This window comes from Haliotis rufescens, unplaced genomic scaffold (genome assembly GCF_023055435.1).
Source record: "Haliotis rufescens isolate VD_foot unplaced genomic scaffold, xgHalRufe1.0.p SCAF_17, whole genome shotgun sequence".
Lineage (NCBI taxonomy): Eukaryota > Metazoa > Mollusca > Gastropoda > Lepetellida > Haliotidae > Haliotis > Haliotis rufescens.
The window spans coordinates 6,164,657-6,188,704 of record NW_025963857.1 but is presented as its reverse complement, the minus strand read 5'-3'; the positions used below and the strand labels follow the sequence as shown (position 1 = coordinate 6,188,704).

At 37.1% G+C, this 24,048-nt stretch overlaps 1 protein-coding gene across 2 annotated transcripts; it reads left to right on the top strand.

Annotated features, from left to right (window-relative positions):
• Positions 1-2,746: 2,746 nt before the first annotated feature.
• Positions 2,747-19,003, top strand: LOC124141807 (phospholipase A2 group XV-like). 2 transcript variants are annotated; one of them, XM_046510065.2, is made up of 6 exons: positions 2,747-2,896; positions 5,429-5,585; positions 10,050-10,168; positions 12,674-12,772; positions 14,353-14,580; positions 16,565-19,003. In XM_046510065.2, exons 1-6 carry the CDS (start codon positions 2,797-2,799, stop codon positions 17,077-17,079), a joined length of 1,218 nt encoding a protein of 405 aa, XP_046366021.1. In that variant the 5' UTR covers positions 2,747-2,796; the 3' UTR covers positions 17,080-19,003. The 2 variants fall into 2 exon arrangements, with proteins under 2 accessions (XP_046366021.1, XP_046365940.1); XM_046509984.2 differs by lacking the exon at positions 10,050-10,168 and adding an exon at positions 8,105-8,232.
• Positions 19,004-24,048: the final 5,045 nt, after the last annotated feature.

The following is a 24,048-nucleotide window of genomic DNA, read 5'->3' as shown; positions in this document are numbered from 1 at the left end:
TTACTGCAAAGTTATTACAATGGCAGTACTCAGTAGAGTGTCAATGCAAAAGATTCCGTGGAAGTGCAATTACAGTGGCAGCATGAAATACAATAACAGTGGTAATAGCAATAAAGTCAGGGATAATGAAATTCACTTAGCAGCAACAGTGGTCAAGCTTCCAAAATAGGTTAAGGCTTGATATCCAGGGTGAAAACAATGATCTTCACACACTTGCTGGTCTTGATGTAATGTGAGATGAGAGAGACACGCTGATGGCCGCTTATATCGTCTAAACATCATCCACTTGGTGAATGGAAATTGGAGCATTTTAAATTCACATATTATTATTATTATTAAATACCTTCTACAAGATTCCAGAATACACTCAACTCCAAAAGCATCTAAATATAGCAACTTTCACACCACTGCTAACATTAGATAGCACTAACCATTGACCTGACAACTAACAATTGTCAAAACAATTCTATTAACTAATTCTACTGCATCTCAAAACTTTAAACTTTTAATACAATTACAATGTTGTTTAACAATAAATTACACTTACATATACCAGTTTAAGGTAAATATGTTTACAAATGCGTGAATAAATCAATATTGCAAGGAAATGGTCCATTTCTTCCTGTTTACTCATGTTAACCCATAGAAAGGAAGTACCTCTATGTCTCATTATTTAAAGAAATGCACATACTACATGCACCCAACCACACACACACACCTGTGGGATCCTTGGTCTGAACAGACACCCCCCCTCTATGCTTCTTGTAGACAAAGGGGAATGGGTGGTCAGGCTCTGTAACATGGCACTATGGTCGGGTGGGTCCTGAGTAGGACCCGGGTACCCACAGTACTACCCGGACAAGTGGTTAGTCATGTGATATATTGTTTAATGACAAAAACTCGCTAAAGCTCAGTGGTAACACTACAAGTCACTAATGTTAGCATTTCTTTCTGAAGATGCACACATTCCTTTTGACTTGTATATGTTTGAGTAAAGATAAAGCTTCAGTCAACTTCAGTGTACACATGATTTGATGGTTTCATACATGTATCTAAAAAAAGTTTTTGCCAGGGCTACAGTTAAACTATTCCCAATTAGACATTGTGTTTTTCCAACTCTTGAGACCTACAGCGGGTACCCGGGTAGGGTCGGGTAATAGGATGTTGGGTACCCGGGTAGTAAATTTGGACTCGTCCCATCCCTAGTGCCAGCATACCCTTACAACAAACATGGGACGTTGATCCAGTACTGTTTTCCCTGGTCTACAGAACCATGTGCTATAGCTAGAATGTTGCGGACAGTGAAATACAACTACAATCGCACCAAGCAGCACAATTTTCACTCATTGTGCTTTACTTTCTCCAACTTTTATGGGGTTACTTTGAAAAATGTTGTGTGTTTTTTTCATTTTTACAAACCTTTTTTTAATGTATTTGTAAACCAAAAAAAAAAAAAATGCCTTATGGGTATTTAATCTTGTTTCCCCAACTCTAAGAACTGTATGGATTCTGAAATATTAATTGACCCTCCTATAGAGGGGGCTGATATAGATCAGGTGGTCAGACTCGGTGACTTTGATTGGCTGTCCTCATACGCTGATGGCATGGATCCAGCTCATTTTATAATAACTGGTTTGTGTGGTGCAGATTATTTAGCCGGCGATAGATAATTATAAGTCGTTAAGAATATAGTATAACAAAGTCATGGCCAGGATTGATATAGCCTGAGACTTCTAATTGTGCTGAGGACAAGTTAAAATCCAGAGATAGTAGTTCTCATTGACTAGTAGCTATAATTCGGAACCTGTCTTCAATGCTTCAATTTTGCTGAAAGGTGGTACTGAATGAAACTGACAGAAGATGTAAACATTAGGAACATATTTGTCAGGTTCAAGCAGGACGATCTACAATTAAACAGATAATTAGTGAAATATGGTGAAAATTCATCTTTTCTTGAAACCACACCCGCGATTGTTTATGTCAACATGACCGACTAATCGGATTAACCGGATTAAGGCTTGAAAAGGTAAGAAATTATGGCTAATCCTTGCCCAAAGCATGCTAACCCTAAGGACCGAAAAGGGGTGTTGGATCGTAAAGACGTGTAAGTTTCCATAAGACCGAGAACGGGTGTTGGATCGTAAAGACGTGTAAGTTTCCCTAAGACCGAAAAAGGGGTGTTAGATCGTAAAGACGTGTAAGTTTCCCGAAGACCGAGAACGGGTATTCGATCGTGAAGCGAGAGTCACCGGAGCGTGAGGCACAGTAACGGTATAGCGAGACAGCAGTGGCATTATAGCGAGGTAACTGAGCGGATGGTAGAGCTCGGGCTGCACCCAGTAAACTGCATTGTTGCCAAAAAGAATGTCTAAGAATGTCAAGAGACAAAGTCCTCGCAGAGAATGACAGTATTAAATGTTTTTGATACGATGTAAAACATTCTTCACTCTCGCATTGATCAATATACGCAAACTCCGAGAAGCTCGCGGCATTATACGTTCACGTTCGCGTTCCAAAACGTGTTTGACCTGTTAGATAAACATATGAAAAGTACAAGGCCAGTTTCAAGTCTTCATTCAATAATATCTAGATTCTCAAACAGTATATGTAAGTTATATAAATATTATGTAACCACAACAGTAGCTGTGACCATTCGATCACATGAAGAACACGAGTGTGAAAATCTATTTTTAGCGAGCCACACACCATTTTTCTTATCCAATCATATTTGTGCTATGTAGGGCACCTACTTTCCGTCCAATAAAGGTTTCCGTAACAAATATTGACGCCTCAGTAATGGTGGACACGGAGAAGATGGGAAGCCGTTTTCTGCTTCTGTTTGTGATAATATGTCAATTAACGACATTATTAGAAGCTAGATATCCGGTTGTACTAGGTACGTATCGCGTGTTTATACTGATGTGTTGTTATCTGAGACATGTACTAAGCTTCGAACACATTTATTGATAAAACCATAGTAACTGAAAATCACCAGTTGGCCAACTCACGATCTCGATCGAAGCATGCCAATGTCAATGACATGAAACGTGGTGTTTCACTGACTGGATCATCACTGATTCAGATATATCTTTAGGAAAAGTGACAGTACATTGTACAATTAAATCGTATAAATTTGTTCGATATGTCATCTGGTCACTCTTTTCTGTGTTGTGTTCGTCCCCTATTTTCATTTTGTACTAAAATGCCCTATTTTACAAGAAATGTTTTTGGGGAAAGCCGTTTACCGGATACATCTACTTTGATTTGAATGTTATGTGACGCTGGCTTACGCTTCACTGATCTGAAAGCCTCGTCGGTCCGTATCTGCAGTGTCTGTAGGCGTTACTTATGTAATGGTAAGGGGAGATTATCCTAACACTAGCCTTAGATTGTAAACCCTTCACAATCGTTAGGGCAGAGACCATATACCGGTATGTGGTCTCTGGATGGGGTAAGGCACCCCTTTCCACTTTAGTTGGGACTTGGGATAAGGGTTAGCCTATATCTCGCCATTCACCTTATTTTATGAATGATGGTCATCCATCGGATGTAAAGGTAATGTTTTTCAGTTTATTTTTTTATTGGTGAAAGAATGAAAGTACACATGATTGTTTACATTGTAGGTGCTGATCAGTAGCATTGAAGATTTGCTCTTATGATAAATAAAAAGAAGAGGTGAATCACAGTACTGTGTAGCCTTAGCCTACTGCAATACAGGGTCATAAAAAATAACTAGTCCTGCAAGGTCTATTGGCTGAATCCACCACTTATGAATACATTCGAGCTCCTAAAAAGTATTTCTGATTGTGTCTTATAACAATCCCATGACACTAAAATTAAGTCTTACCTTTCGGGACATTTATTTCTGTGAACAATTGGATGGTCAAATGACCATGTCTTGTTCATTTTTTTTAGTGATAATGCCTTGCCAGACAAGACGACTCGATCAGGCGCCATCTTGTTACTGTCACATGATTTCGAGCCCCACCATAGCAGTGAAGTTAAAAATAGATGTACAACATGATCAGTCACATCACATCACATTACAGACAGGAAGTTTGCATACAGCATCAGATACAATTTCGGTGCATACAATTGTTTGATTCTGATGCAAAATTATCATCAAATGAAGTTGGAATAAAATGTGCATTAGTGAAAAAGTAAGTTTTGAGATTTGTTTTCATTACTTATTGAATTTCTTACCTCGTGCAGCTAAATTTGTAACATAACTTCAGCGGCAAGTAGCAAACACTTGGATATCTTCAGTGGACTTTGAAGTGTCTAACTTCATTACGTTATCAGGCATGTTGTTACATATTGTTTAGGGCTCGAAAAGAGGTGAGGCTCAAAAACGTGTGACGTGTGGATAATACAGTGTGTATATACATGTATTAGACTGCAGGCACTTGTATAGTGTTAGACAGTAGGGTTGGTGTATTGGCACATAAATTGTATTGCAATATATATCACGATACAGAGAGTTGTATTGTGATACATATTTCAATACGTATGTAATTTCTTCATTCAATAATCTCGTCTTCAGATTGCAAGATGGGTAGTATAGACAAACATGATAAACGTGACTATCGTATTCGACGTAATAAGCGCCCCGCTCTAATAAGCGCCCATGGCGATATTTGCTAATATTATTGGCTAGCGAACAATCCCAATTGGCACCCCTTCCGATTGATCAATGTACACAAGACTTATGCACCCTTAGTTATGGGCAATTTAATTCTGGGAAAATATATCTGTCATACATAAACATTTCAGGCCATCAGCATAAACCATGAAATTTATCTTTCAACTCTGTTTTTTTTTCACCAAAATAATATTTTGATAACAGCCCCCTATTTCTAATTTTGAGAGCGCCCTGGGCGCTTATTACGTCGAATACGGTATGTATTACATCATCAATGTGGAATGTTAATGTAAACAGCATGAAACATGTGCTGTTTCCTAGGTTTAGATAGGAACCCAGTCCATCCAAATTCCTCAAGTTAGTAGATATAATTTATAGAATTGTGGATTTATTCTTCTGTGACTGTATCGAAAAATATCAATACTCAAGGGTTGTATTGCCGTATTGCAGTAGACCAGTATTAATGCACACCCCTATTTGACTGGGCCACTTGCTCATTAGTCCCGACCCGTGAAGATCCGGGATAGAATAGGTATTCAGCTACCCATGCTTGCCGTAAAAGGTGACTATGCTTGCCATAAGAGGCCACTCACTATGTGTCAGGTGGTCAGGCTCGCTGACTTGGTTGATGCATGTCATCGTTTCTCAATTGTGTAGATCGATGCTCATGATGGATTGTCTGGTCCAGACTTGGATTATGTACAGACTGTGGTCACATAGCAGGAATATTGCTGGGTGTGGCATTAAACATGTTAAGGGACAATATTTTTTTTTTTTTTTTTCCAGTTCCTGGTGATGGTGGAAGTCAGTTTATGGCCAAGCTGAACAAATCAACAGGACCACATGAATTCTGCCAACAGAAGACATCATATTACTTTAACTTGTGGCTCAACTTGGAGGAATTGGCCCCATATGTCATAGATTGTTTTGTCGATAATATGAAGTGAGTAGATTTTTAATGACATCGTTTGTTGAAAAGATAGAATCATTTATGAATAGTAATTTACTACTCAAAAGAAGTTAAGGACCACTTAATTGTCCTTGGATTATCATGATTATTATATATTATTTATGTTATTGTTTGATGATTTGATTGGTCAATATTTACGTAAATAACTTTAAGGTTCAGTAACAATTGGAATCTTGTCTGCTGTCTGTATTTAAACTGCTGCCTCATGTCTTAGAGTTGAACATTGTGAACATACAATTTCGTGTCAATTGGCGTTAGAAATTGGCCCTAGTTCTGTAGTCCTTGCCAAACTGCTTAATAGTTAAGGTATCCTAAGGGCTAGTAGAAATTTTGCATTTTCAAGGATTTTACTATATGTTATCATTATAAGGTTTAGTGGACTAAAACTGTTTGTTTCTATTCCTGTCAATGGTATTCCATAATACATCATTACATGTGCAAATGTCAGCACCCTAACTGAGTGTGTGCTACATTACGTCTTCCAAATTTGGGGTGCGACTTGAAGACTCACTTTAAGATGCTTAAAATATGTTTGGTACGTATTGCAAATGAAGTAGGACTGTTGCAAAGTGTTTTCACAAACATTGTGGTAAATATACCTGTGTACCATGACACAACTTGTTCTACCTGAAAGTTTCCATTCTAATTTGCTTTCTGTGTTAATCACTGCATACAGACAATATTCTTTGATTATTTTGAGTTGTGTGTTTTTGTAATATGTGAATTTCTCTAATTGAATGTTTTTGCTTTGCTTCTAGAAGCAGTATTGTTTCTCCCCAGTCCTTTGCCCAAACATCTGCTTGAATATACATATTAGCAGAACAGTCACCTTAACTATTTTAGCCAGACTTTGACACTTTACAAATACCTGGTGCGATGTAATTGCAACTGTAATCATGCTAATGAATGATGTCAACAGGGTAACTAGCAATCATGGATCATGAGTTTTGTACCAAAAACAACTGAGATTCAACGCTGTCTTTTTTGCATCCTCTATTGTCCAGGGCATGATATTTCCACCCTGTTATAATAAACTCCCTGGATTCATTTACTATCGTGGTTTCGAGCTCGATTAAATGACACAGCACTACAAATAGCCATCATTTCAAATAGCTCTCATGAGTGAGAAGTTCCGAGCTACGTTAGTGATTATACTCTGCTGGCAAAAAGTTTCAGTCATAACAGAATGGTGATATGATACACTGGGTGGTTGAGGATGACGTTTAGACTACTTGATCTTTCCCCATTTGACAATATTTAACCAGTTCTAAATGAAAATTTTGAAATGTGAAATAATCTCTTACTCTCTCTAATCTAACATTTTTGATACATCAAGTAAAAAAAAGCTGATTGCTAAGCAATGCTAAAAGCACTAGCCAGTGCACATTTACATCATTTTTAGGATATCCTCAGATCTATTTGAGTTTTGAAAGGTTGAACTTTATGTTACCACTTTTGGGGCTGGTAGAGTTTCTAGGCCGAGTTCTTCCTCTGAGAGTTCAGATCACCAGGATGTAAAGTCATATAATGGGTCATCTGACATTTTGGAAGTGTGTATTTGTCGGTTGACGAGGAAGGAGTGTAAAATGTCACTTGTCTGGCTAATGAGGTGCTGATGACTGTTACCTTGTCTACACCAGGGGACCAGTTTTCATGTTTTGTCACTTAATTTTCCTTATCCTAATGCATGCTTCAAATCTCTGGCACATTTTGTTTTCTTTCAATATTTGTGTTTGGGTAAATTTATTTCTCAACTGTTTTGCAGTTCGAGCAGTTTTGAGGGGCAAATAACTATCATTTGTAATATTTCTTCAACATCTGTCCCAATGGCCTGGGGTGTTAGACTCTGTTTCTGAATAATTTACAGGCTGCTGTCATGTAGCTTGAATATTGCTGAGTGTGACATCAAACAACAAACAGATTCTTATCCTTAATTTGAAACACTATCAGAGCTTGAATTGTTGCCCATCCCAAAGTACTGCGGGAAGGACTTTTTTTCTTTTCTCTTCTCTTCTCTTCTCTTCTCTTCTCTTCTCTTCTCTTCCTTTTCCTTTTCCTTTTCCTTTTCTTTTCTTTTCTTTTCTTTTCTTTTCTTTTCTTTTCTTTTCTTTTCTTTTCTTTTCTTTTCTTTTCTTTTCTTTTCTTTTCTTGACAGGTTTAACTATAGGGTTGGCTGAGAAACCAGAAACACATTCACTTGTTTTTGTATTTTGTGTATTTTTTATTTTTTTTAATTATTTGTTTATTTTTATTTTTGTTATTATTGGGGGGGGGGGGGGGGGGGGGGGTGTTAGAGATTTGATATTAACTTTAATATTGCAGCCTGCACAGTTCAAAACACATTATGGCATCCCTCCATCCCACCTGACGTTTCATGTTGCCTTTGTATATCCCTGCCCACTAACCCTTGCCAAGTTGTTTTGATTTATAACAGTATGCATGTGTTGCTTGTGTTTGTGACTGACAGTGACTTATTTCTCTCTCTGCTGCAGACTTCATTATAATTCAACTTCACACACAACAAGCAATACCCCTGGTGTGGACATCGTTATCCCTGGTTTTGGGAACACGTCTAGTGTAGAATGGCTTGACCCTGATTATTATGTGCACTTCTCATCCAGTAAGTGTGCGCTATATAGCCTTTGTGTATCTAACCCAGGGCTGCATGTGGGTTTGGCCAAAGCTTCATCTATGAACAGTGTTTCCATACAGGAGAGATTTGTATTTTGATATGTTTTGCAATATTTGTGTATCATGTCATTCATGAACATGAATTTAAGTGCTGTTCAATGAAATATCAGACCGGATCACAGTTGCTGTAGTGCAGTAGAGTTCCTGATTATGTTGTGATTAAAGTATCTTACTTATTCTTAGTGCTGGTAATCACAGTCTGAAACTTGTCTGAAAACCGAATCTATGAAATTTTCAGTTTGTACTACCAGGTAGTTCTAACTAAGACTAAAATACACTGTAAATAATGCCTTAATAATGTAAATAATGTGTGTTTGGGCTGGTGGACTTGAAAAGTTTTTAAAATAAGCCAAGCTGTATGAGATGATGTATAAAAAAGGGAAAAAATTAGCATATATAAATTTAGCAAATTAAGACATGAAGAAAGCACCAATTTCAGTTGACATCTCAAGAGATTTATCTTGACCTACTCAGAGGCTGTTATTCACCAAGTCTGCAGCAAATGTCATAAAAAAATTCCAAATTGGAATTAATAATTTCCAAATTTCTCAATAATAACTAATTGAATGGCTTTGTACATCTATGATCTTTAACAGGAGCAATAAATGAGAAGAGATTTTAAATTTATTTTTTATATTATTGCGTTAAATTCAAAATTCTCAATTAAGAACTTTTAAAAAAAAAATCTCACTATTTCCCAATTTGGCTACCATTGGCACTAATAGTTTGGAATCGTGGCTAAATCCCTGATCTCTGAACATTATTTATCAGCATAGGTTTTGTAACCCTGAGGTTTTATATCATAAAACCATATCATTTTACCCACAAGCGAATCTTCACCTTATGTCTTGATACTGCCAGAAAATATTACTGCTAGAATAAAGCTTGACCTATGAAACAATGTACTGGTACTGGAAAATGTGTGCTATCAACACACATGTAGCCTTTGGTTTTTCACAAACATAACAGGCCTACAAATAAGAAAGCATAACAAGCATAATAATCCAACAAAAAGCAATCAGGAAAGTTTATTTGTGTAACTAATATGCATTATGAGGAAACTATTCTTTTGAGTAATTTCTGCTTAGCATTTCGTGATTGTTGAGTTCAGCTTTGTTTAAATTATCAGTTATTGACAGACAATTTCCTCTTGCCTTTTGGATAAACTTCCTGATATTTGAAAGTTCGATCACAATAATCATGTTAATCATCATGCTAAATAATTACCGTATTCGACGTAATAAGCGCCCCGCTCTAATAAGCGCCCACGGCGATATTTGCTAATATATTGGCTAGTGAACAATCCCAATCAGCACCCCTTCCGATTGATCAATGTACACAGGACTTTTTTATTCGTGAATAATACGCACTCTTGTGTTATATTACCCTTAATTATGGGCAATTAAATTCTTGAAAAATATATCTGTCGTATGTAAACACTTCAGGCTGTTAGCATAAACCACGAAATTTACGATCTTTCAACTCAAAATAATATTCTAATAAGCGCCCCCTATTTCTAATTTTGAGAGCGCCCTGGGCGCTTATTACGTTGAATACGGTAAGTTGTAAGTAGTCCTTGTTATCGGGTCATTTTCCAGACAACTGCAGTGAGGTTTGGTTGAATTATTTTTATTTAAGTAATGAAAAGAGAATCTCTCCTGAAGCGAAACACTGTACAAAGATTGAGTTTGTTTTTCTGTTAGGATGCAATTCCGTGAACTCAAGATGAAACTTGTTTTCTCGCAGGCTTCTCTATGATAATACAACTCGTAAAACCAGAAACCAAGTCGGGGTAGACATTGTGATCCCCGGATTTGGCAACACTTCGTCTGTTGAATGGTTAGACTCCAGTCAGCTCGCTGCTAGTAAGTTCATAGCGTTGTGTTAAAGGGTTCCCTCAAACCAACATTGACTCTGTATGGACAGCAAACAATAGCCACACTGTTATCTTCAAGGTTGCGCTTATCTCCAGTCAATCTTAACAATATCCTTATTGAAACAATTTTAGAAACACCTTTTCCATGGTAACAATATCTCTTGATATTCGTCCTCGATCATGGCAACTTTAAAAATGATTTTATGACTTTGAGCAATAAGAACACATGAAGTACATATATTAATATCATCCTTATGCTCAGCATTGATACAAAAAAATAACTATCTTTCCTTAATACCAGTAATAAGCAATCAGTGACTATGTCTTTATATAGCAGTTTATTTTTAAGCCACATATCAAGCAATGAATTATGCAATTCGGGAATTAAGCATCAAAGCCAAGGGGTCGTGATGACCCTAATGTTAAGAATTAACAATTTAGGGGTTCCTGTACAGTTTAAGAAATTGGCACTAGTCCTATAGTCCTTGCCAAGCTGCCCAATAGTTAAGGTATCATAAGGATTGGAATAGTAGAAATTTTGCCCTTTTTAAGGGTTTTGCTATATGTTATCATTATAAGAACTAGTGGATTAAAACTGTTAGTTTCTGACACTGCTGTATTGAAATATAATAGGTGCAAACCTCAAGGTCCCCCCATTATTTCAAACCATGTCATGATTGTAGAAGTTTGTAGTTGATTGTTGAAGCCAAATGATGCAGACACATGTGAAACTGTTTTAGCAGGAAGAACCTCCTTATTGAGAATGTAAGTCTGTTGTAAAGACGGTAAATGAAAATGGTTAACAATATCATGTGTCCATCTGCAATACAATCACATGTACATTGAGTACTTATGATACATTTAAGAGTGAAGATGCTCACAGATGGTCAATAGTCAATTGCTTGATACCAATGTATTCTTCTCGAACTAACTTATGATAACAACGGAACCTGTCACAATTAGAGGAGTAATGTGTAGTGAGATGTTACGTGACTGCACGTGATAAGCACATTTGTCCACATCACTATCTTGACAGTTTTCAAAGAGATAGGAGCATGTGAGGTGTGATGATAAGGGTAACAGTGATACACAGTTTGGGATAGGTCAAGTGTTTATCTGGACCTGCTTAGAGACCAATATTTGACCCCAAATCTGCAGCAGTTGTCTGTTGACATTTCCAAATTGAAATTAAACATTTCCCAATTCATACAGTTATATAGTTAAAACAAATGTTGTGGCTTTTGTAGAGGTGACTTCCCTGTTAACAGAACCAATACAGAGGAAGAGGATTTTATGTTCGGTTTTACATTTTTGCATGGAAGCAATGTCACAATTCAAAGTTAAAGTACCTCTGAATTTTAAGAAAATAAGAATTTTTGAAAAAATCCCCATTTTGGACAATAGAAAGATTTCCCCCAATTTGCCTGCCAAGGGCACTAGAATCCTTGATATGAATCTGTAATTATCACAGGAAGCTGAAATTTAAGTGTGGGTTGTGATATAATTGCCTGATTGCTGTATTCCTACCTAATATGTACTATATGTAAACAAGATACAGACGAGGAAAGAAATGCCCTTGTAAAAATCTAACCCTAGTCCTTTAGGCCACTTGATTTGTGCACTGCAAAATTTCCAAATAATTTTGCTCACACAATAAGAAGAAACATTTAGTTGTGTACTTGTTTGTATAAATGTTCACAAAGAAAAAGGTTTGTTGAGCTTTTCATTCAGTGTATTTAAGATATGGTACATCACCGTACACATAGTTATACATACAGTAGGGCTATTTTCAACTTACGAGCACACTATAATCTCCTGATTCTTGTGGTAATATGATAGTGACCAAGACAGAGTCTCACAAGTCTTATTGATTAAGTTTAATGTCTTATTTCCTGTGAAAATCATATGAAGTCATGCTGAAGGGATTGTAGGGAAAATGACAAAAACCAAGCTTGGTGTTAGAACATGTATACTATGGATAATGGGCAGCCTTGGGGTAATACGCATTGTTTTACTGATACTGTGAACATTTTACATTTTTGGAAATGTATTTTTTTATGTTTGTTTTCAGTGAGATTATTCTGAGATTAAGTACTTATTACTATATAATGTATTGCAGGAGTAAATTTTCGTTCTGTTTCGAATGTCTGCTGGTATGTCTCTGTGTTAAGTCAAGACTCAAAACCAAAATGTGTTCCAATCAGTAATTCTGGAAACACAAAATATTGCTCCTGGAGCTGTGTCACGGTGAACATTGGTGAACATTGGGATTGTCTGGTCCAGACTCGATTATTTACAGACCGCCGTCATATAGCTGGAATATTGCTGAGTGCGGCGTTAAACAACAAACCAACAACAACAATATGTTAATAAGAAGTGCTAAACAATTGTCACCAGCTTGTAACTAAAACAGAGACTGATTTGCCTGAAAGGGAATTGTGATAATAAGTCAGGTCAGCTAGAGTTGAATTAAGAGTTAAGGATGTCATTCCAGCATCTTACTTCGCCCCTATTGTGGAAGCCCTGGTAAAATGGGGATACAAGCGAGGAGAGAGCGTCCGCGGAGCACCATATGACTTCAGGAAGGCACCAAGTAAGTCTTATTATTATGTTAGCTAAGAGACACATTTTTATTTCTAGTTTAAAGAAAAGGAAACCCTCATTGGACGTTTTTAAACAAGTATTAAAAGATGCTATTTATTTGGAATATCTGTCAGCAAAAACTAATAATAAGCTTAGCACTTATAACAAAAAGTGGATATTGTATTGTGGTTTACATGATGGCTTGAATCTTACATAGATTGCTGACTGTGTGTTATTATTGATGGTTTCCAATCACTTTGACACTATTGCCAAAGAAAGACTAATGTTTTTCCAAGATAAAGATTACAATACTATAATTCGGTACTGTTTATTCCTTTATTATTAGCTTATCTTTCTACGATTGCTCATAAATATGGTTTTAACTACTTTCATGCCAGAACATCTTGCTCGATCCTTCATGATCAAGGCCTATCCTCCAAATATGCGGTGTCAAAATGTTAATTGCTATATATATGTATTTATCACTGTGTATGTAACCACTGAGACTGGAATAAAAATGATTTTAAAAAAAAAAAGAAAGTCTTATGACATATGATATGCTGATGGAAAGAAATAAGGGAATGACATGTGGTAAATCCTGATAGTGTATGTCAGCGCTCCCAACCTCTTTTAACTTATATCTTCATTCCAACTTCCACTGCACAAAACAGTAGCAGGCAGTAAGATTTTATTGAGATTGTTGATACACCAGAAACGCACATGAAAGTTGTTGTAAGAGGCGACTTACGGGATCGCGTGGTCAGGTTTGCTTACATGGTTAAAGGGGGTCATCGTATCCCAATTTCGTGCATCGATGCTCATGATGTCAATCACTGGATTGTCTGGTCCAAACTCGATTATGTACGGACCACAATCATATAGCTGGAATATTGCTGAGTGTGTCGTTAAACAACAAACAAACAGTTACTTCTGTGTTCCCTTATATAATTTTATCAGTATATTTTTCTAAAATCTAATAATCAGGATTTTATTCTGGGGAGTGAACTCGACTAATTTTAGCCCATTTGTTCATATACTGCCTACCATATGAAGGAAGTCAGTTATAGTGTATTTGGGTTAAAGGTTTTGGTAGAAACTGGCTCTCATTGCAATGAATTTCTATGACTATGATCATGATAAGAAGTACTTAAAATTCTAACTGGGGATATTCCAAGGAAAGGCAGTTGTTTGATTAATGAACTGAAATATATCAGGTTTTTTTTGACAATATTATATTGATACACAATGTAATATTTGGGATAACACTTTTCTTAGTAACATACAAATGCTAGAACTTTTGGGGGTTCAATCCTATCTGAGATTCAAACCAACACTATCAGAGAGAAGAACCTAATCGCCAGCACACTAAGTCAGATGTCTAACCCACTCAGCCCACTGAGGCTTCAAAAATATGGAAGTCCTACAACTTGTAGTCTAGATCGCATGCTTTGGGTACCCTCAGAAAAGTGTAATTTGGCTATCACTTGTATCACTTGTGACCCTGGCCCAATTTTGATTATTTACAGACCACAATAGTATAGATGAAACAGACAAAATTTATAGTTCATAGTTTTCTCCAAACTATTTCAGATGAATTTGATGTTTTCTACAAAAATCTGACGTCTTTGGTTGAGGACACATATGTCAGGAACAACAACACAAAGGTCATCCTCATAGCCCACAGCATGGGGAACCCCACCACTCTGTACTTCCTCAACCACAGGCCTCAGGTGTGGAAGGACAAGTACCTGCACTGCCTCATCACCATCTCAGGGGTGTGGGGAGGAGCCGTCAAACCACTCCGCCTCTTCTCTGCTGGTAGGTAACTCGCTTGCTCTGCTCTGCTCTGCTCTGCTCTGCTCTGCTCTGCCCTGCCCTGCCCTGCCCTGCCCTGCCCTGCCCTGCCCTGCCCTGCCCTGCCCTGCCCTGCCCTGCTCTGCTCTGCTCTGCTTCCTTTTGGGGATGCTAGGACGGAATTTGTCTCCAGGACAGAAATGTGTGCTTTTTGTAAGGTTCGTTGAAATCGTATTTTTCAGATTTTAAAGCTAGTCGTGCTTGTACAAGATAAAAATGTTTAATACTGTCAGTTTTATTCAGTTCAGCATTGAGAACTGGTTCAGAATTATAGCCATATAGGGCTATTGTACGATTATTTGCAGGTTGTGGAATAAAGCGGATATTTTGTTGTCTGCGGGTTAAAACAACATTTAGTAATTTATTCATCCACACTGTGATGTAGGCTGACATGACAAAACTTATTATGCTGCCAGATGATGCGCCTGACGCAAATTCAACTTTACAGGGCTTTCAGCAGCCCATGCTTGCCGTAAAAGGCGACTATGCTTACCGTAAAAGGCGACTATGCTTACCGTAAAAGTCGACTATGCTTGTCGTAAAAGGCGACTATCCTTGTCGTAAAAGGCGACTAACGGGTGGTCAGGCTCACTGACTTGGTTGAAGCATGTCATCAATCCCAATTGCGTGGATCGATGCTCATGATTATTTGATATCAGTCAGTGGATTGTCTGGTCCAGACGCGATTATTTACAGACCGCCTTCATATAGCTGGAATGTTGCTGAGTGCGGCGTAAAACAACAAACCAACCAACCAATTCTAGAACACTCACTAGCATTACTAGGCATAGCCAAAACTGACACATTTGAACAGACCGGGATGCTGCCACTGTCTATGGAATTACAAATGTAATATGATTTAGTATCAGTTACTGAACTGCTTCTGGGAATGGTGAAAAATGTCTTGATGGACTTTTGGTTCCTGCTTGTCAAGATTTTCATCCTTCACATGAAGCAACAACACGAGTGCTAGAGATTTAAGTCGGCCTGCTGCCAGTGTTGAATAAATTAATTACACATGGCGTAAAATGTAATGGGAACATTTACAAATTGTCATGAAGTAACCACAGTTTGATGACATCAAGCCCATGAAAGCATGACAAATTGCATGTGACACCTGGATTAGTGATGTAGTACGGTAAATATAGCTTAGAGGTATTTAATGTTCAAAATTGTTATTGTTTAGACAAGTAAGTTTCAGTCGGACACAAATTTGAAACATTTTGACAGGATGTTGGGGCATCTAATACAAGGTTGCATTTTTCAACAATAGGTTGCACTCTAGCGAAATCGAGCCCAGCTTTACCTTGATGAATTTTCCTTGTTTGAAGGGGGCATGGGTGGCCCAGTCATCTAAGGCACCGCAATTCGCCAGAAACCTTTGATTGTGGGTTCGAATCCCGGTTCATCCCCGAATATGTTTCTAGGTTTGTCAGCACCATACCCGTGCTCGTGGGTTTCACGGAAGTGGTAGACCTCTGAGACCTGTATCACTTCACGCTTTCCTCCCACATTAAGCTGACATGCTGTGATATAACTGGAATAGTATTAAAAGAGGTGTTAAACCCAACTCACTCACACACTCCTTGTTTGAAACAATATTTAACGTGCTTAGCGATTGAGTGAAGAAAGTCACACACAGACAGTAAAAATTCATGTGCATGCTACAAGCACAATGTCTACAATTGAAATGATTTCTTTGGACTTAAAGTGCACGCAATTTTCATCCATAATAATTCTGTATCTGTATACATGCATTGTATATAAGTCACATCTTATGACACAAATTTGAGGGCGTTGGGGTAGCCTGGGTTCGATTCCCCACATGGGTTCCTGGTGTGATATAACTGGAATTTTGCTAAAAGTGTTAAGCCATACTCAGTAATTGGACACGATATATTGTTATTTATTGTAAGTTTTTAATAAAACACTAAAAATTCAATTTCAGGTGACAACTTGAATGTTCCCTTTGTCGAGGGCATCAATGTTAGAGAAGAGCAAAGGTCCATGCCAAGTTCTGCCTTCCTCATGCCATCGGAGAAATTCTGGGCAGCGAATGAAGTGCTGGTCTCCCAGCCGAAGAGGAACTATACAGTCAAGGACTACAAGGCATTCTTCACAGATCTGGGCATTCCAAATGCATACCTCATGCGCCAGGACACAGAGAATCTTGTGAAAGACCTCATTCCCCCTGGGGTGGAAATCCACTGTCTTCATGGAGTCCAGGTTCCAACACCATTGCAGTTTATATTTAAAGAGGGAATGTGGCCTGACAAGCAGCCTAAAGTGGTCACTGGGAACGGGGATGGCACTGTCAACATCCGAAGCTTGCATGGATGCCTCTCTTGGCAAGGAAAACAGAAACAGAAGATTTACCATAAAGAGTTCCCCAAGGCAGAACACACAGAAATTCTCTCCAATAAAGATGTCTTAGCTTACATTAAAACAGTTGTCAATAGCTAATGCATCAAAAGGTTAGTCTTTTTTTAAATAGGAAATGAAAGGTACTGAATGGGTAATGAAATGAGTATTGGTTATATTTTATATGTAAATGATAAAATATCTCGGTGTGATTTGATTACAATTTCTTTTGAACTGGGAAATATGTATTTGTTTGAATATGTGCAAATCAAGAGAAGCTTTTGATGTTAAGTTTTGTTTTTAACCCTTATGCGACACTGTGAGGTGAAACTCCCAGATCAGTACCGGTAAACAGTGACGAATTTGAGGACGAAGAGAATTTTATAGTTTGTTAGAATATATATGCACAGTGACCTCTTCAGTACTGAGAATATACTCTGATTCTTGCATTTGGTACAAGGCTAGTCACACTAAACTATCAGGTATCTACACAGCCACTAGTTGGCCTCATGTTGCCTACCCTATAGATGATTGTCTGATATATGATCATGAAACAGGTATAGCTGATATATTTTCCACACTTCTGAAAGTGATAATGAAAAATGTTAATGCATAATCACAGTCATTCCAAGAGCATCCTATCAATGCATAATGCCCTAACTGAGACTAGGAATGTATTGCGATATTGACGTACATGTATCGATACATTTTTAATGTTGATACTGTACCGATACAAATTTATAAATATTACTTCTAAATTAATAATTCACTGCCACAGAAACATTTACATTTATTAAAATAACCATGGTATAAAGATGGACTAGCAGAAGGCAGAAAATCGTCTGAGTTCAATTTAATTTTATACTGATTAATTGCAGGTCTTCATGGGTAATTTTTGTCTATACACAGAATAAATTAATCTCATTATTAATTGATGCATTGATACTAAAATTTCCAATCAGCAACACCTCTAACTGTGTCTGTGTCATGTCAGTACCGAGGTGTTTGTAGATTATTTCTGTACTTATTGATATACAGTTTGACACTTTTTATCCTTGTTTGGTCGGGCTATTTAGTTTCATGTTAAACTTGTTAAGGCCACACATTTTTTATTTTTCGTTTCACAGGCCCCCTACCCCTACAGAAAAGCAGGTGCAAAAGAAATGATTTAATCATAAAAGATTTATGTTTATTATATATCCCGCTAGTAATATGGACCCTCTTATACAATATAAAATGTTATACGGTATGTAAAGTCCATGTCTACATCACCATCAATGATTCAAGAAGCCAGCCAGTTTTATCGCCACGGCAGAAAGAATTTCATAAAATAAATATATTATTGACAATGCTATTTATTTTTATTTTTATTTCGACCAACCTTTTGTGGAAAAGCTGGAATAAATCTGTGAAACTTTAAATTAATCAAGTGTGACCTAATGAAAGAATTCAGTTTGACCAAGCTAAAAATATCTTGTTTTTAATTTGAGCAAGTTGACTTGGAAAATGGGTAGATTTCAGAACGAAAATACCTTTTCAGTTTTGATTACTTTGCACTGAGTATGGCAATAGGTTTTTGCCACTTGTGTGTTTGCAATTATGTTTATTGACCATGTAGTGCTCAGCCTGTTAACTTATCGTAAAAAAGCCATTTAGCTGTCTCTGTTTTAGCACACTAGAGAACATGGGTATACTGTAATATGATATTATTGTATCGTTTTGAAAGAAGAAATTAATGTTTTACATCCATCATGTCCATATTACTAATGAAAACAATAATGTCTGAATTAATGTCAGTATGTATAAGCGTCTTTAATTTATTTTTGCAGAAATTTATGTGAAGCGATCTCTTGTGATAATTCTGATGTTCATGAGTGTCTTGTCCTAATTTATGCACAGATGTGAAACATCATGCTTCTGTGTCACATACTCATTCCATCATGTGTGATTCTGTGTAGAAAGTGACAGCTAATATGTATGTTAGATAGTTTGATGTGTATATACAGATATCCTCATTTCACTGTGGTGCTTGCCGTTTCTAATGTCCCATGTTGGGTTGTTAGGGGTGACCCTGTGGAGATTCCGGGTTAGAATAGGTCCCCAGCAACCTATGCTGGTCGTTAGGGGTGACCCTGTGGAGATTCCGGGTTAGAATAGGTCCCCAGCAACCTATGCTGGTCGTTAGGGGTGACCCTGTGGAGATTCCGGGTTAGAATAGGTCCCCAGCAACCTATGCTGGTCGTTAGGGGTGACCCTGTGGAGATTCCGGGTTAGAATAGGTCCCCAGCAACCTATGCTGGTCGTTAGAGGTGACGAAATGAATCGGGTGGTCAGACTCACTGACTTGATGATTGTGTTCCATCATCCCCTGATGATGTGGATCCTTGCTCACAATATCAATCACTGGATTGTCTGATACAGACTCGATTATAGAGCTGGAATCATAGAGCTGGAATATTGCTGTGTGTGGCGTTAAACAACAAACAAACAGTGTCTCCTGTTGGTATTTTCTACGATCCTCATTGGTATTATTGTGCTAGTTGCAAGAGACTGGTTTAATGTTATGATCCATTTTCTTTATGATGACGGTATAAGGTTCCCACACTTACTTTAAGTCATTTGCAATGTAAAATAGTGCTTTATGTATAATTGAATAGGGCTGGCTGTCGATATAGATTATTGAGATTGATAATCTAAATATTGATCAATTATCGATAACTATGGGAGAAGTAACTTGAAGCAAATATGCAAGAAAATCCCAAAAGAAATCAACATAATTCACGCCACTGGTGAGTGGTGAGGCGTTTATGCATAGATTATTTTGTCGAAAAAAACAGTTGCTTTCCGTCTTCAACAATTGGCATTATTGACAATAACAAGTCTGTTTCTGTAAAATCAAAATGTTATTTCATCACAATGGTTTATTTAAGTTATTATTGATGACAACATTTTCATATAGATAATTGGTAATATTTCTTCCCATCAACAATGATTCTGATTATTGATCTTTTAGCCACCTCTATAAGTGAAAGGTAAACAATTTCTCCCTATTGTAATCATGTGGTAGGTAACAGCTCAATTGTCGTATCCTCTGACAAACATGATCTGTGTATTATCCCTTGATAATATAAAGGTCAATCATGTGTTACACGACCCACCACGATGTCTGTCAAATGCTTTGTTGTATCTCAGGAATGGTGTTTATATGAACCTGATATGGGATCCACCCCCTGTATGAAGCATGCTTGGTCATGAGCTTAGTAACCTATACATAACATGCCTTATGTTGATTCATTCTTGTGTGATGGACTTTCAACACTACTGATGATGATGTGAACTTAGCAATCAGTAGGTCGCATGCTTATGCTGAGTCATGTCATCACCTTGCCAACTGAAGCTATGGAGCAATTGTTGCTAGTCATTGATTCAATGTCTTTAAATGTTGACTTGACCGATGTTGTGCAGTAGAGACAGTTTCAGCAGAGAATGTACAGACTCATCAGCTGGTGGAAGTTGTGAGAATGTCAGACTGCAACCTTGAAGGCAGAGTGATGGATGATTTTTATAGCTGTACATGCTCAATGGGTAGTCCATGTTTGCTTACATTTGATTGGTTAATGGAGTAATAACCTGTTCTTATTGGTTCCTGAATTATTTTTATCCCCTGCCAAGTTTTCTCAGAAACTACTGAAGTTATCGAAGAGATACTTAATCAAGACTAAGTTCTCGAATTTGTGCCATAAATGATTTTTTCTCGAGAAGGGGCCTTTAGTGTGTAATAATTTCACATTTGATAATATATTCTGATGACATAAAGCGACCCTAGTGCCTATCTCTTCTTGGGGCTTTATAGAACTATCTTTTTATAGTTTGTATTCAATACTATATGAACAAACATCATTCTAATGTGCCCAATGGCGGGGGATAGTTATGACGCTGTTTTTTTTTATAGCTATTTTAAGTACTTTAACGTCAGAGTATGTAAATAAAATGTTTCTAACATGTTTGCTTTTGTGGTGTAATGATGCTGACATCATCTAAAAACAATTAGTGGCTTCAGGATATTGGGTTAGGAGTAAGACTAACTAACTTCCACAGTATTACAATATCTCTGGAAAAATAATGTGGCAAGCCGCTTTCCAAGGCTAATGATTTGCAACAATGCAATGCAATTGAAAGTCACTCTTATTTATGTGTTTTACAGTCTAATTCATTATGTACACCGCTTGTTTTCATCCAGTGAATCTAACTGTAGGGATGAACAACTGTATCACAGTAGTTGAATATATCAACACATTTTCAATATCGTACTGGACCCCCACCTAAATGTGAAGTCCTACTGTGGCAATTAACACAAGCAGCTTATCAAACACTCACCTGTGTTGTGTATGCTGTAGTTCATGCTGTGTTGCACTTTAAACTGTATATTGTAACGGGATCAGTTTAGATGAAACAGCCTGTATTGAATATTACTTTATATGCTTAAGAGGAAACATAATTGAATATAGATTCAGTTGCTGAATGTGGTATTTGCCTTCTTTGAAGCTATCACTTGTCTTGTCTTCCATTACTTTTCAAGATGTGATTTGTTTCACATATTTCCTGATAACTGTATCCTTCCTGGCTGATCTTGTCAGAGTTAAATCCTGGCTGATATTGTCTGAGTTAAATATCTAAATGTGTTAGGAAGGATGAAATAATTATCTTTGTCTGATGCCTTTTGTAGTCTACGTTGTTCATCATATTCACACTGCCGTTAAAGGCGGACATGCTTGTTGTAAGAGGCAACTAACGGGATCGCGTTGTCAGGCTCGCTGACTTGATTGATGCATGTCATCACATCCCAGTTTCATGGATCGATGCTCATGTCAATCACTGGATAGTCTGATCCAGACTCGATTATTTACTGACTGCCGTCATGTAGTTGGAATATTGCTGAGTGCGGCGTTAAACAACAAACAAACAGTGTCTCCTGTTGATATTTTCTACGATCCTCATTGGTATTATTGGGCGAGTTGCAAGAGACTGATTTAATGTTATGATCCATTTTATTCAACATCATTACTCCTTGCAGGCATCGTGGGGTACAGCATGTGAGTAATTCTCAGTGTATCACCCACAATCATGAAGTCATACAGAAAGGCTAAAAATAGAAAGACTGAACCTGTAGGGATTTAGACAGTAATTGGTTGCTGATCCCTGACACCATACTCTTGGCCCTACATCTGTTTTGATTTGCTTCCGATTGAAACTGTTTCAAAAACATCCAGTGTTCAAAGAGTATCATTATCTGAAGAGACCTCTTGAGCCACTTCAGTTAAGGCTGTATGTCATGAACTGTGTAACAGACCGTGTCTTTTCCTGTGCAGCTTTAGACATTTTCAGGATTTTAGTTACTCGAAAATGTCCATTTTTTAATTTGTTGAAAAGATGAAATGAAAAGTAAATAGTTTTGAATCTCTGTCTCGATAATATTTATCCGATGTTTTAATGTTATATTTCCTGTTTGTGTTTAATTTTTAGTGTGAACAGCTGATTGATAATTTCATATTTTTCTCATGTTTGAATTGCAATTTTGCCAAAAAGCAGAACTTGACCTCATGTTGTACTGAGGGTACTGCTACTTCCAGTCTACATTTGCCATTTCTAGAGACCGTCTGACAGTGTGGATTTCATGAACTTTTATTTGCCATAATGATACAACACAATTAATAGAAGCCTGATAGAAGCCAGATCCATCATAACAATTAGTATCACTTTGTGAAGTTTTAAATTTGTCCTATTTCACTGGTGCAAATATTCTACATCATTTCTTCCATCAAAGTATTTTCTAAAGAATTAATGGATATATTCCACAGGGCTTGATTGTGGAGAGAACTTGCGGTGAATCATGAAAGTAATATGAGCTACAGTTCAAAGTTAAAATATAAGTGGCATTCTCACTAACAATGTGCATTTCCCAGATATTCAAATGAACATTTTACCAACCAACATCACTTTAAAGACACGACAATGGAATGGTGGTAGTGAGTACTATTATATTCATGATTTACAGTTTAAAATTGTAATGAAATTCTATCATTGGGCCATATTAATTTTATTCTTGTTTTACGTTAGATTAATTTGCTAAAATGCAGAAGTTCCAAAAATAAAAGTAGGGTTGACTGAAAGAATATTAACTTAATATAACCCATGATGTCAGGATATCAAAGAATACAACCCTATTTTCAAGGAAGGGTTTGAATTAAAGGTGCATTCAACAAAAGGCATTATTTCCTTTTTTCTTTCTTGTTTTCTGAATATAGGGTAAGGTCATCTGTAATGCAGGGAAAAACTTAGGTCAGATGGCGGAGTAATTTGTTTCAAGATGAGTTAACATCTGATTTGCCTAGTCTGTCACATTTATACCTGATGGAGATGAAAGTTATTTAATGATATCCCCTTATTGTATTTTTAAACTTGTTGAATTACCAGTCTCCATTCTTGACTGAATTATATTATATTTTAATGTCATTGTTTTGCTTTGTAAAATTTGTAAATATGAGTTTTAGTGCAAATTGAAATAAATGATTGATTTTGAAGTTTAGATGTATCCTGTGTTGGTGTTTGTTTTTCTAACCCAAAAAGGCAGATGTGTAAAAAAGACGAAGAATCAAGGACGGTCGCTTTGGGTGGGTGACAGGAGGATCACTAGGGGTTGGTTAGGAGGGTGACTTAATTTTCTATTTTGGCTGGGAAAGTTTGAACTTGAATGTTGATACTGAGTGCAGTGTCAGATCACAGATCATGGACAATACTGAAGATGCTTGTTGTAACCTGTCGTTGGGACATAATAGCTTACGTTTGTTTACATCTGGCATCACTAGATCTACATAACTTTTCTTTGTATGGTAGATCCCACTTGTGTTTTGCGTTTATGAAGGTATGCACGTGAAAGCCGGTGTGTAAACTCTGTAAATCCGTGTCTACAGTACTATCTTCAAAAACTACGTATTTGATAATTAACACCCAAAAAATGTTGACAACAGTACAAAATGGTGATCTTTCAGCGCAATATACACAAGCCCCGCC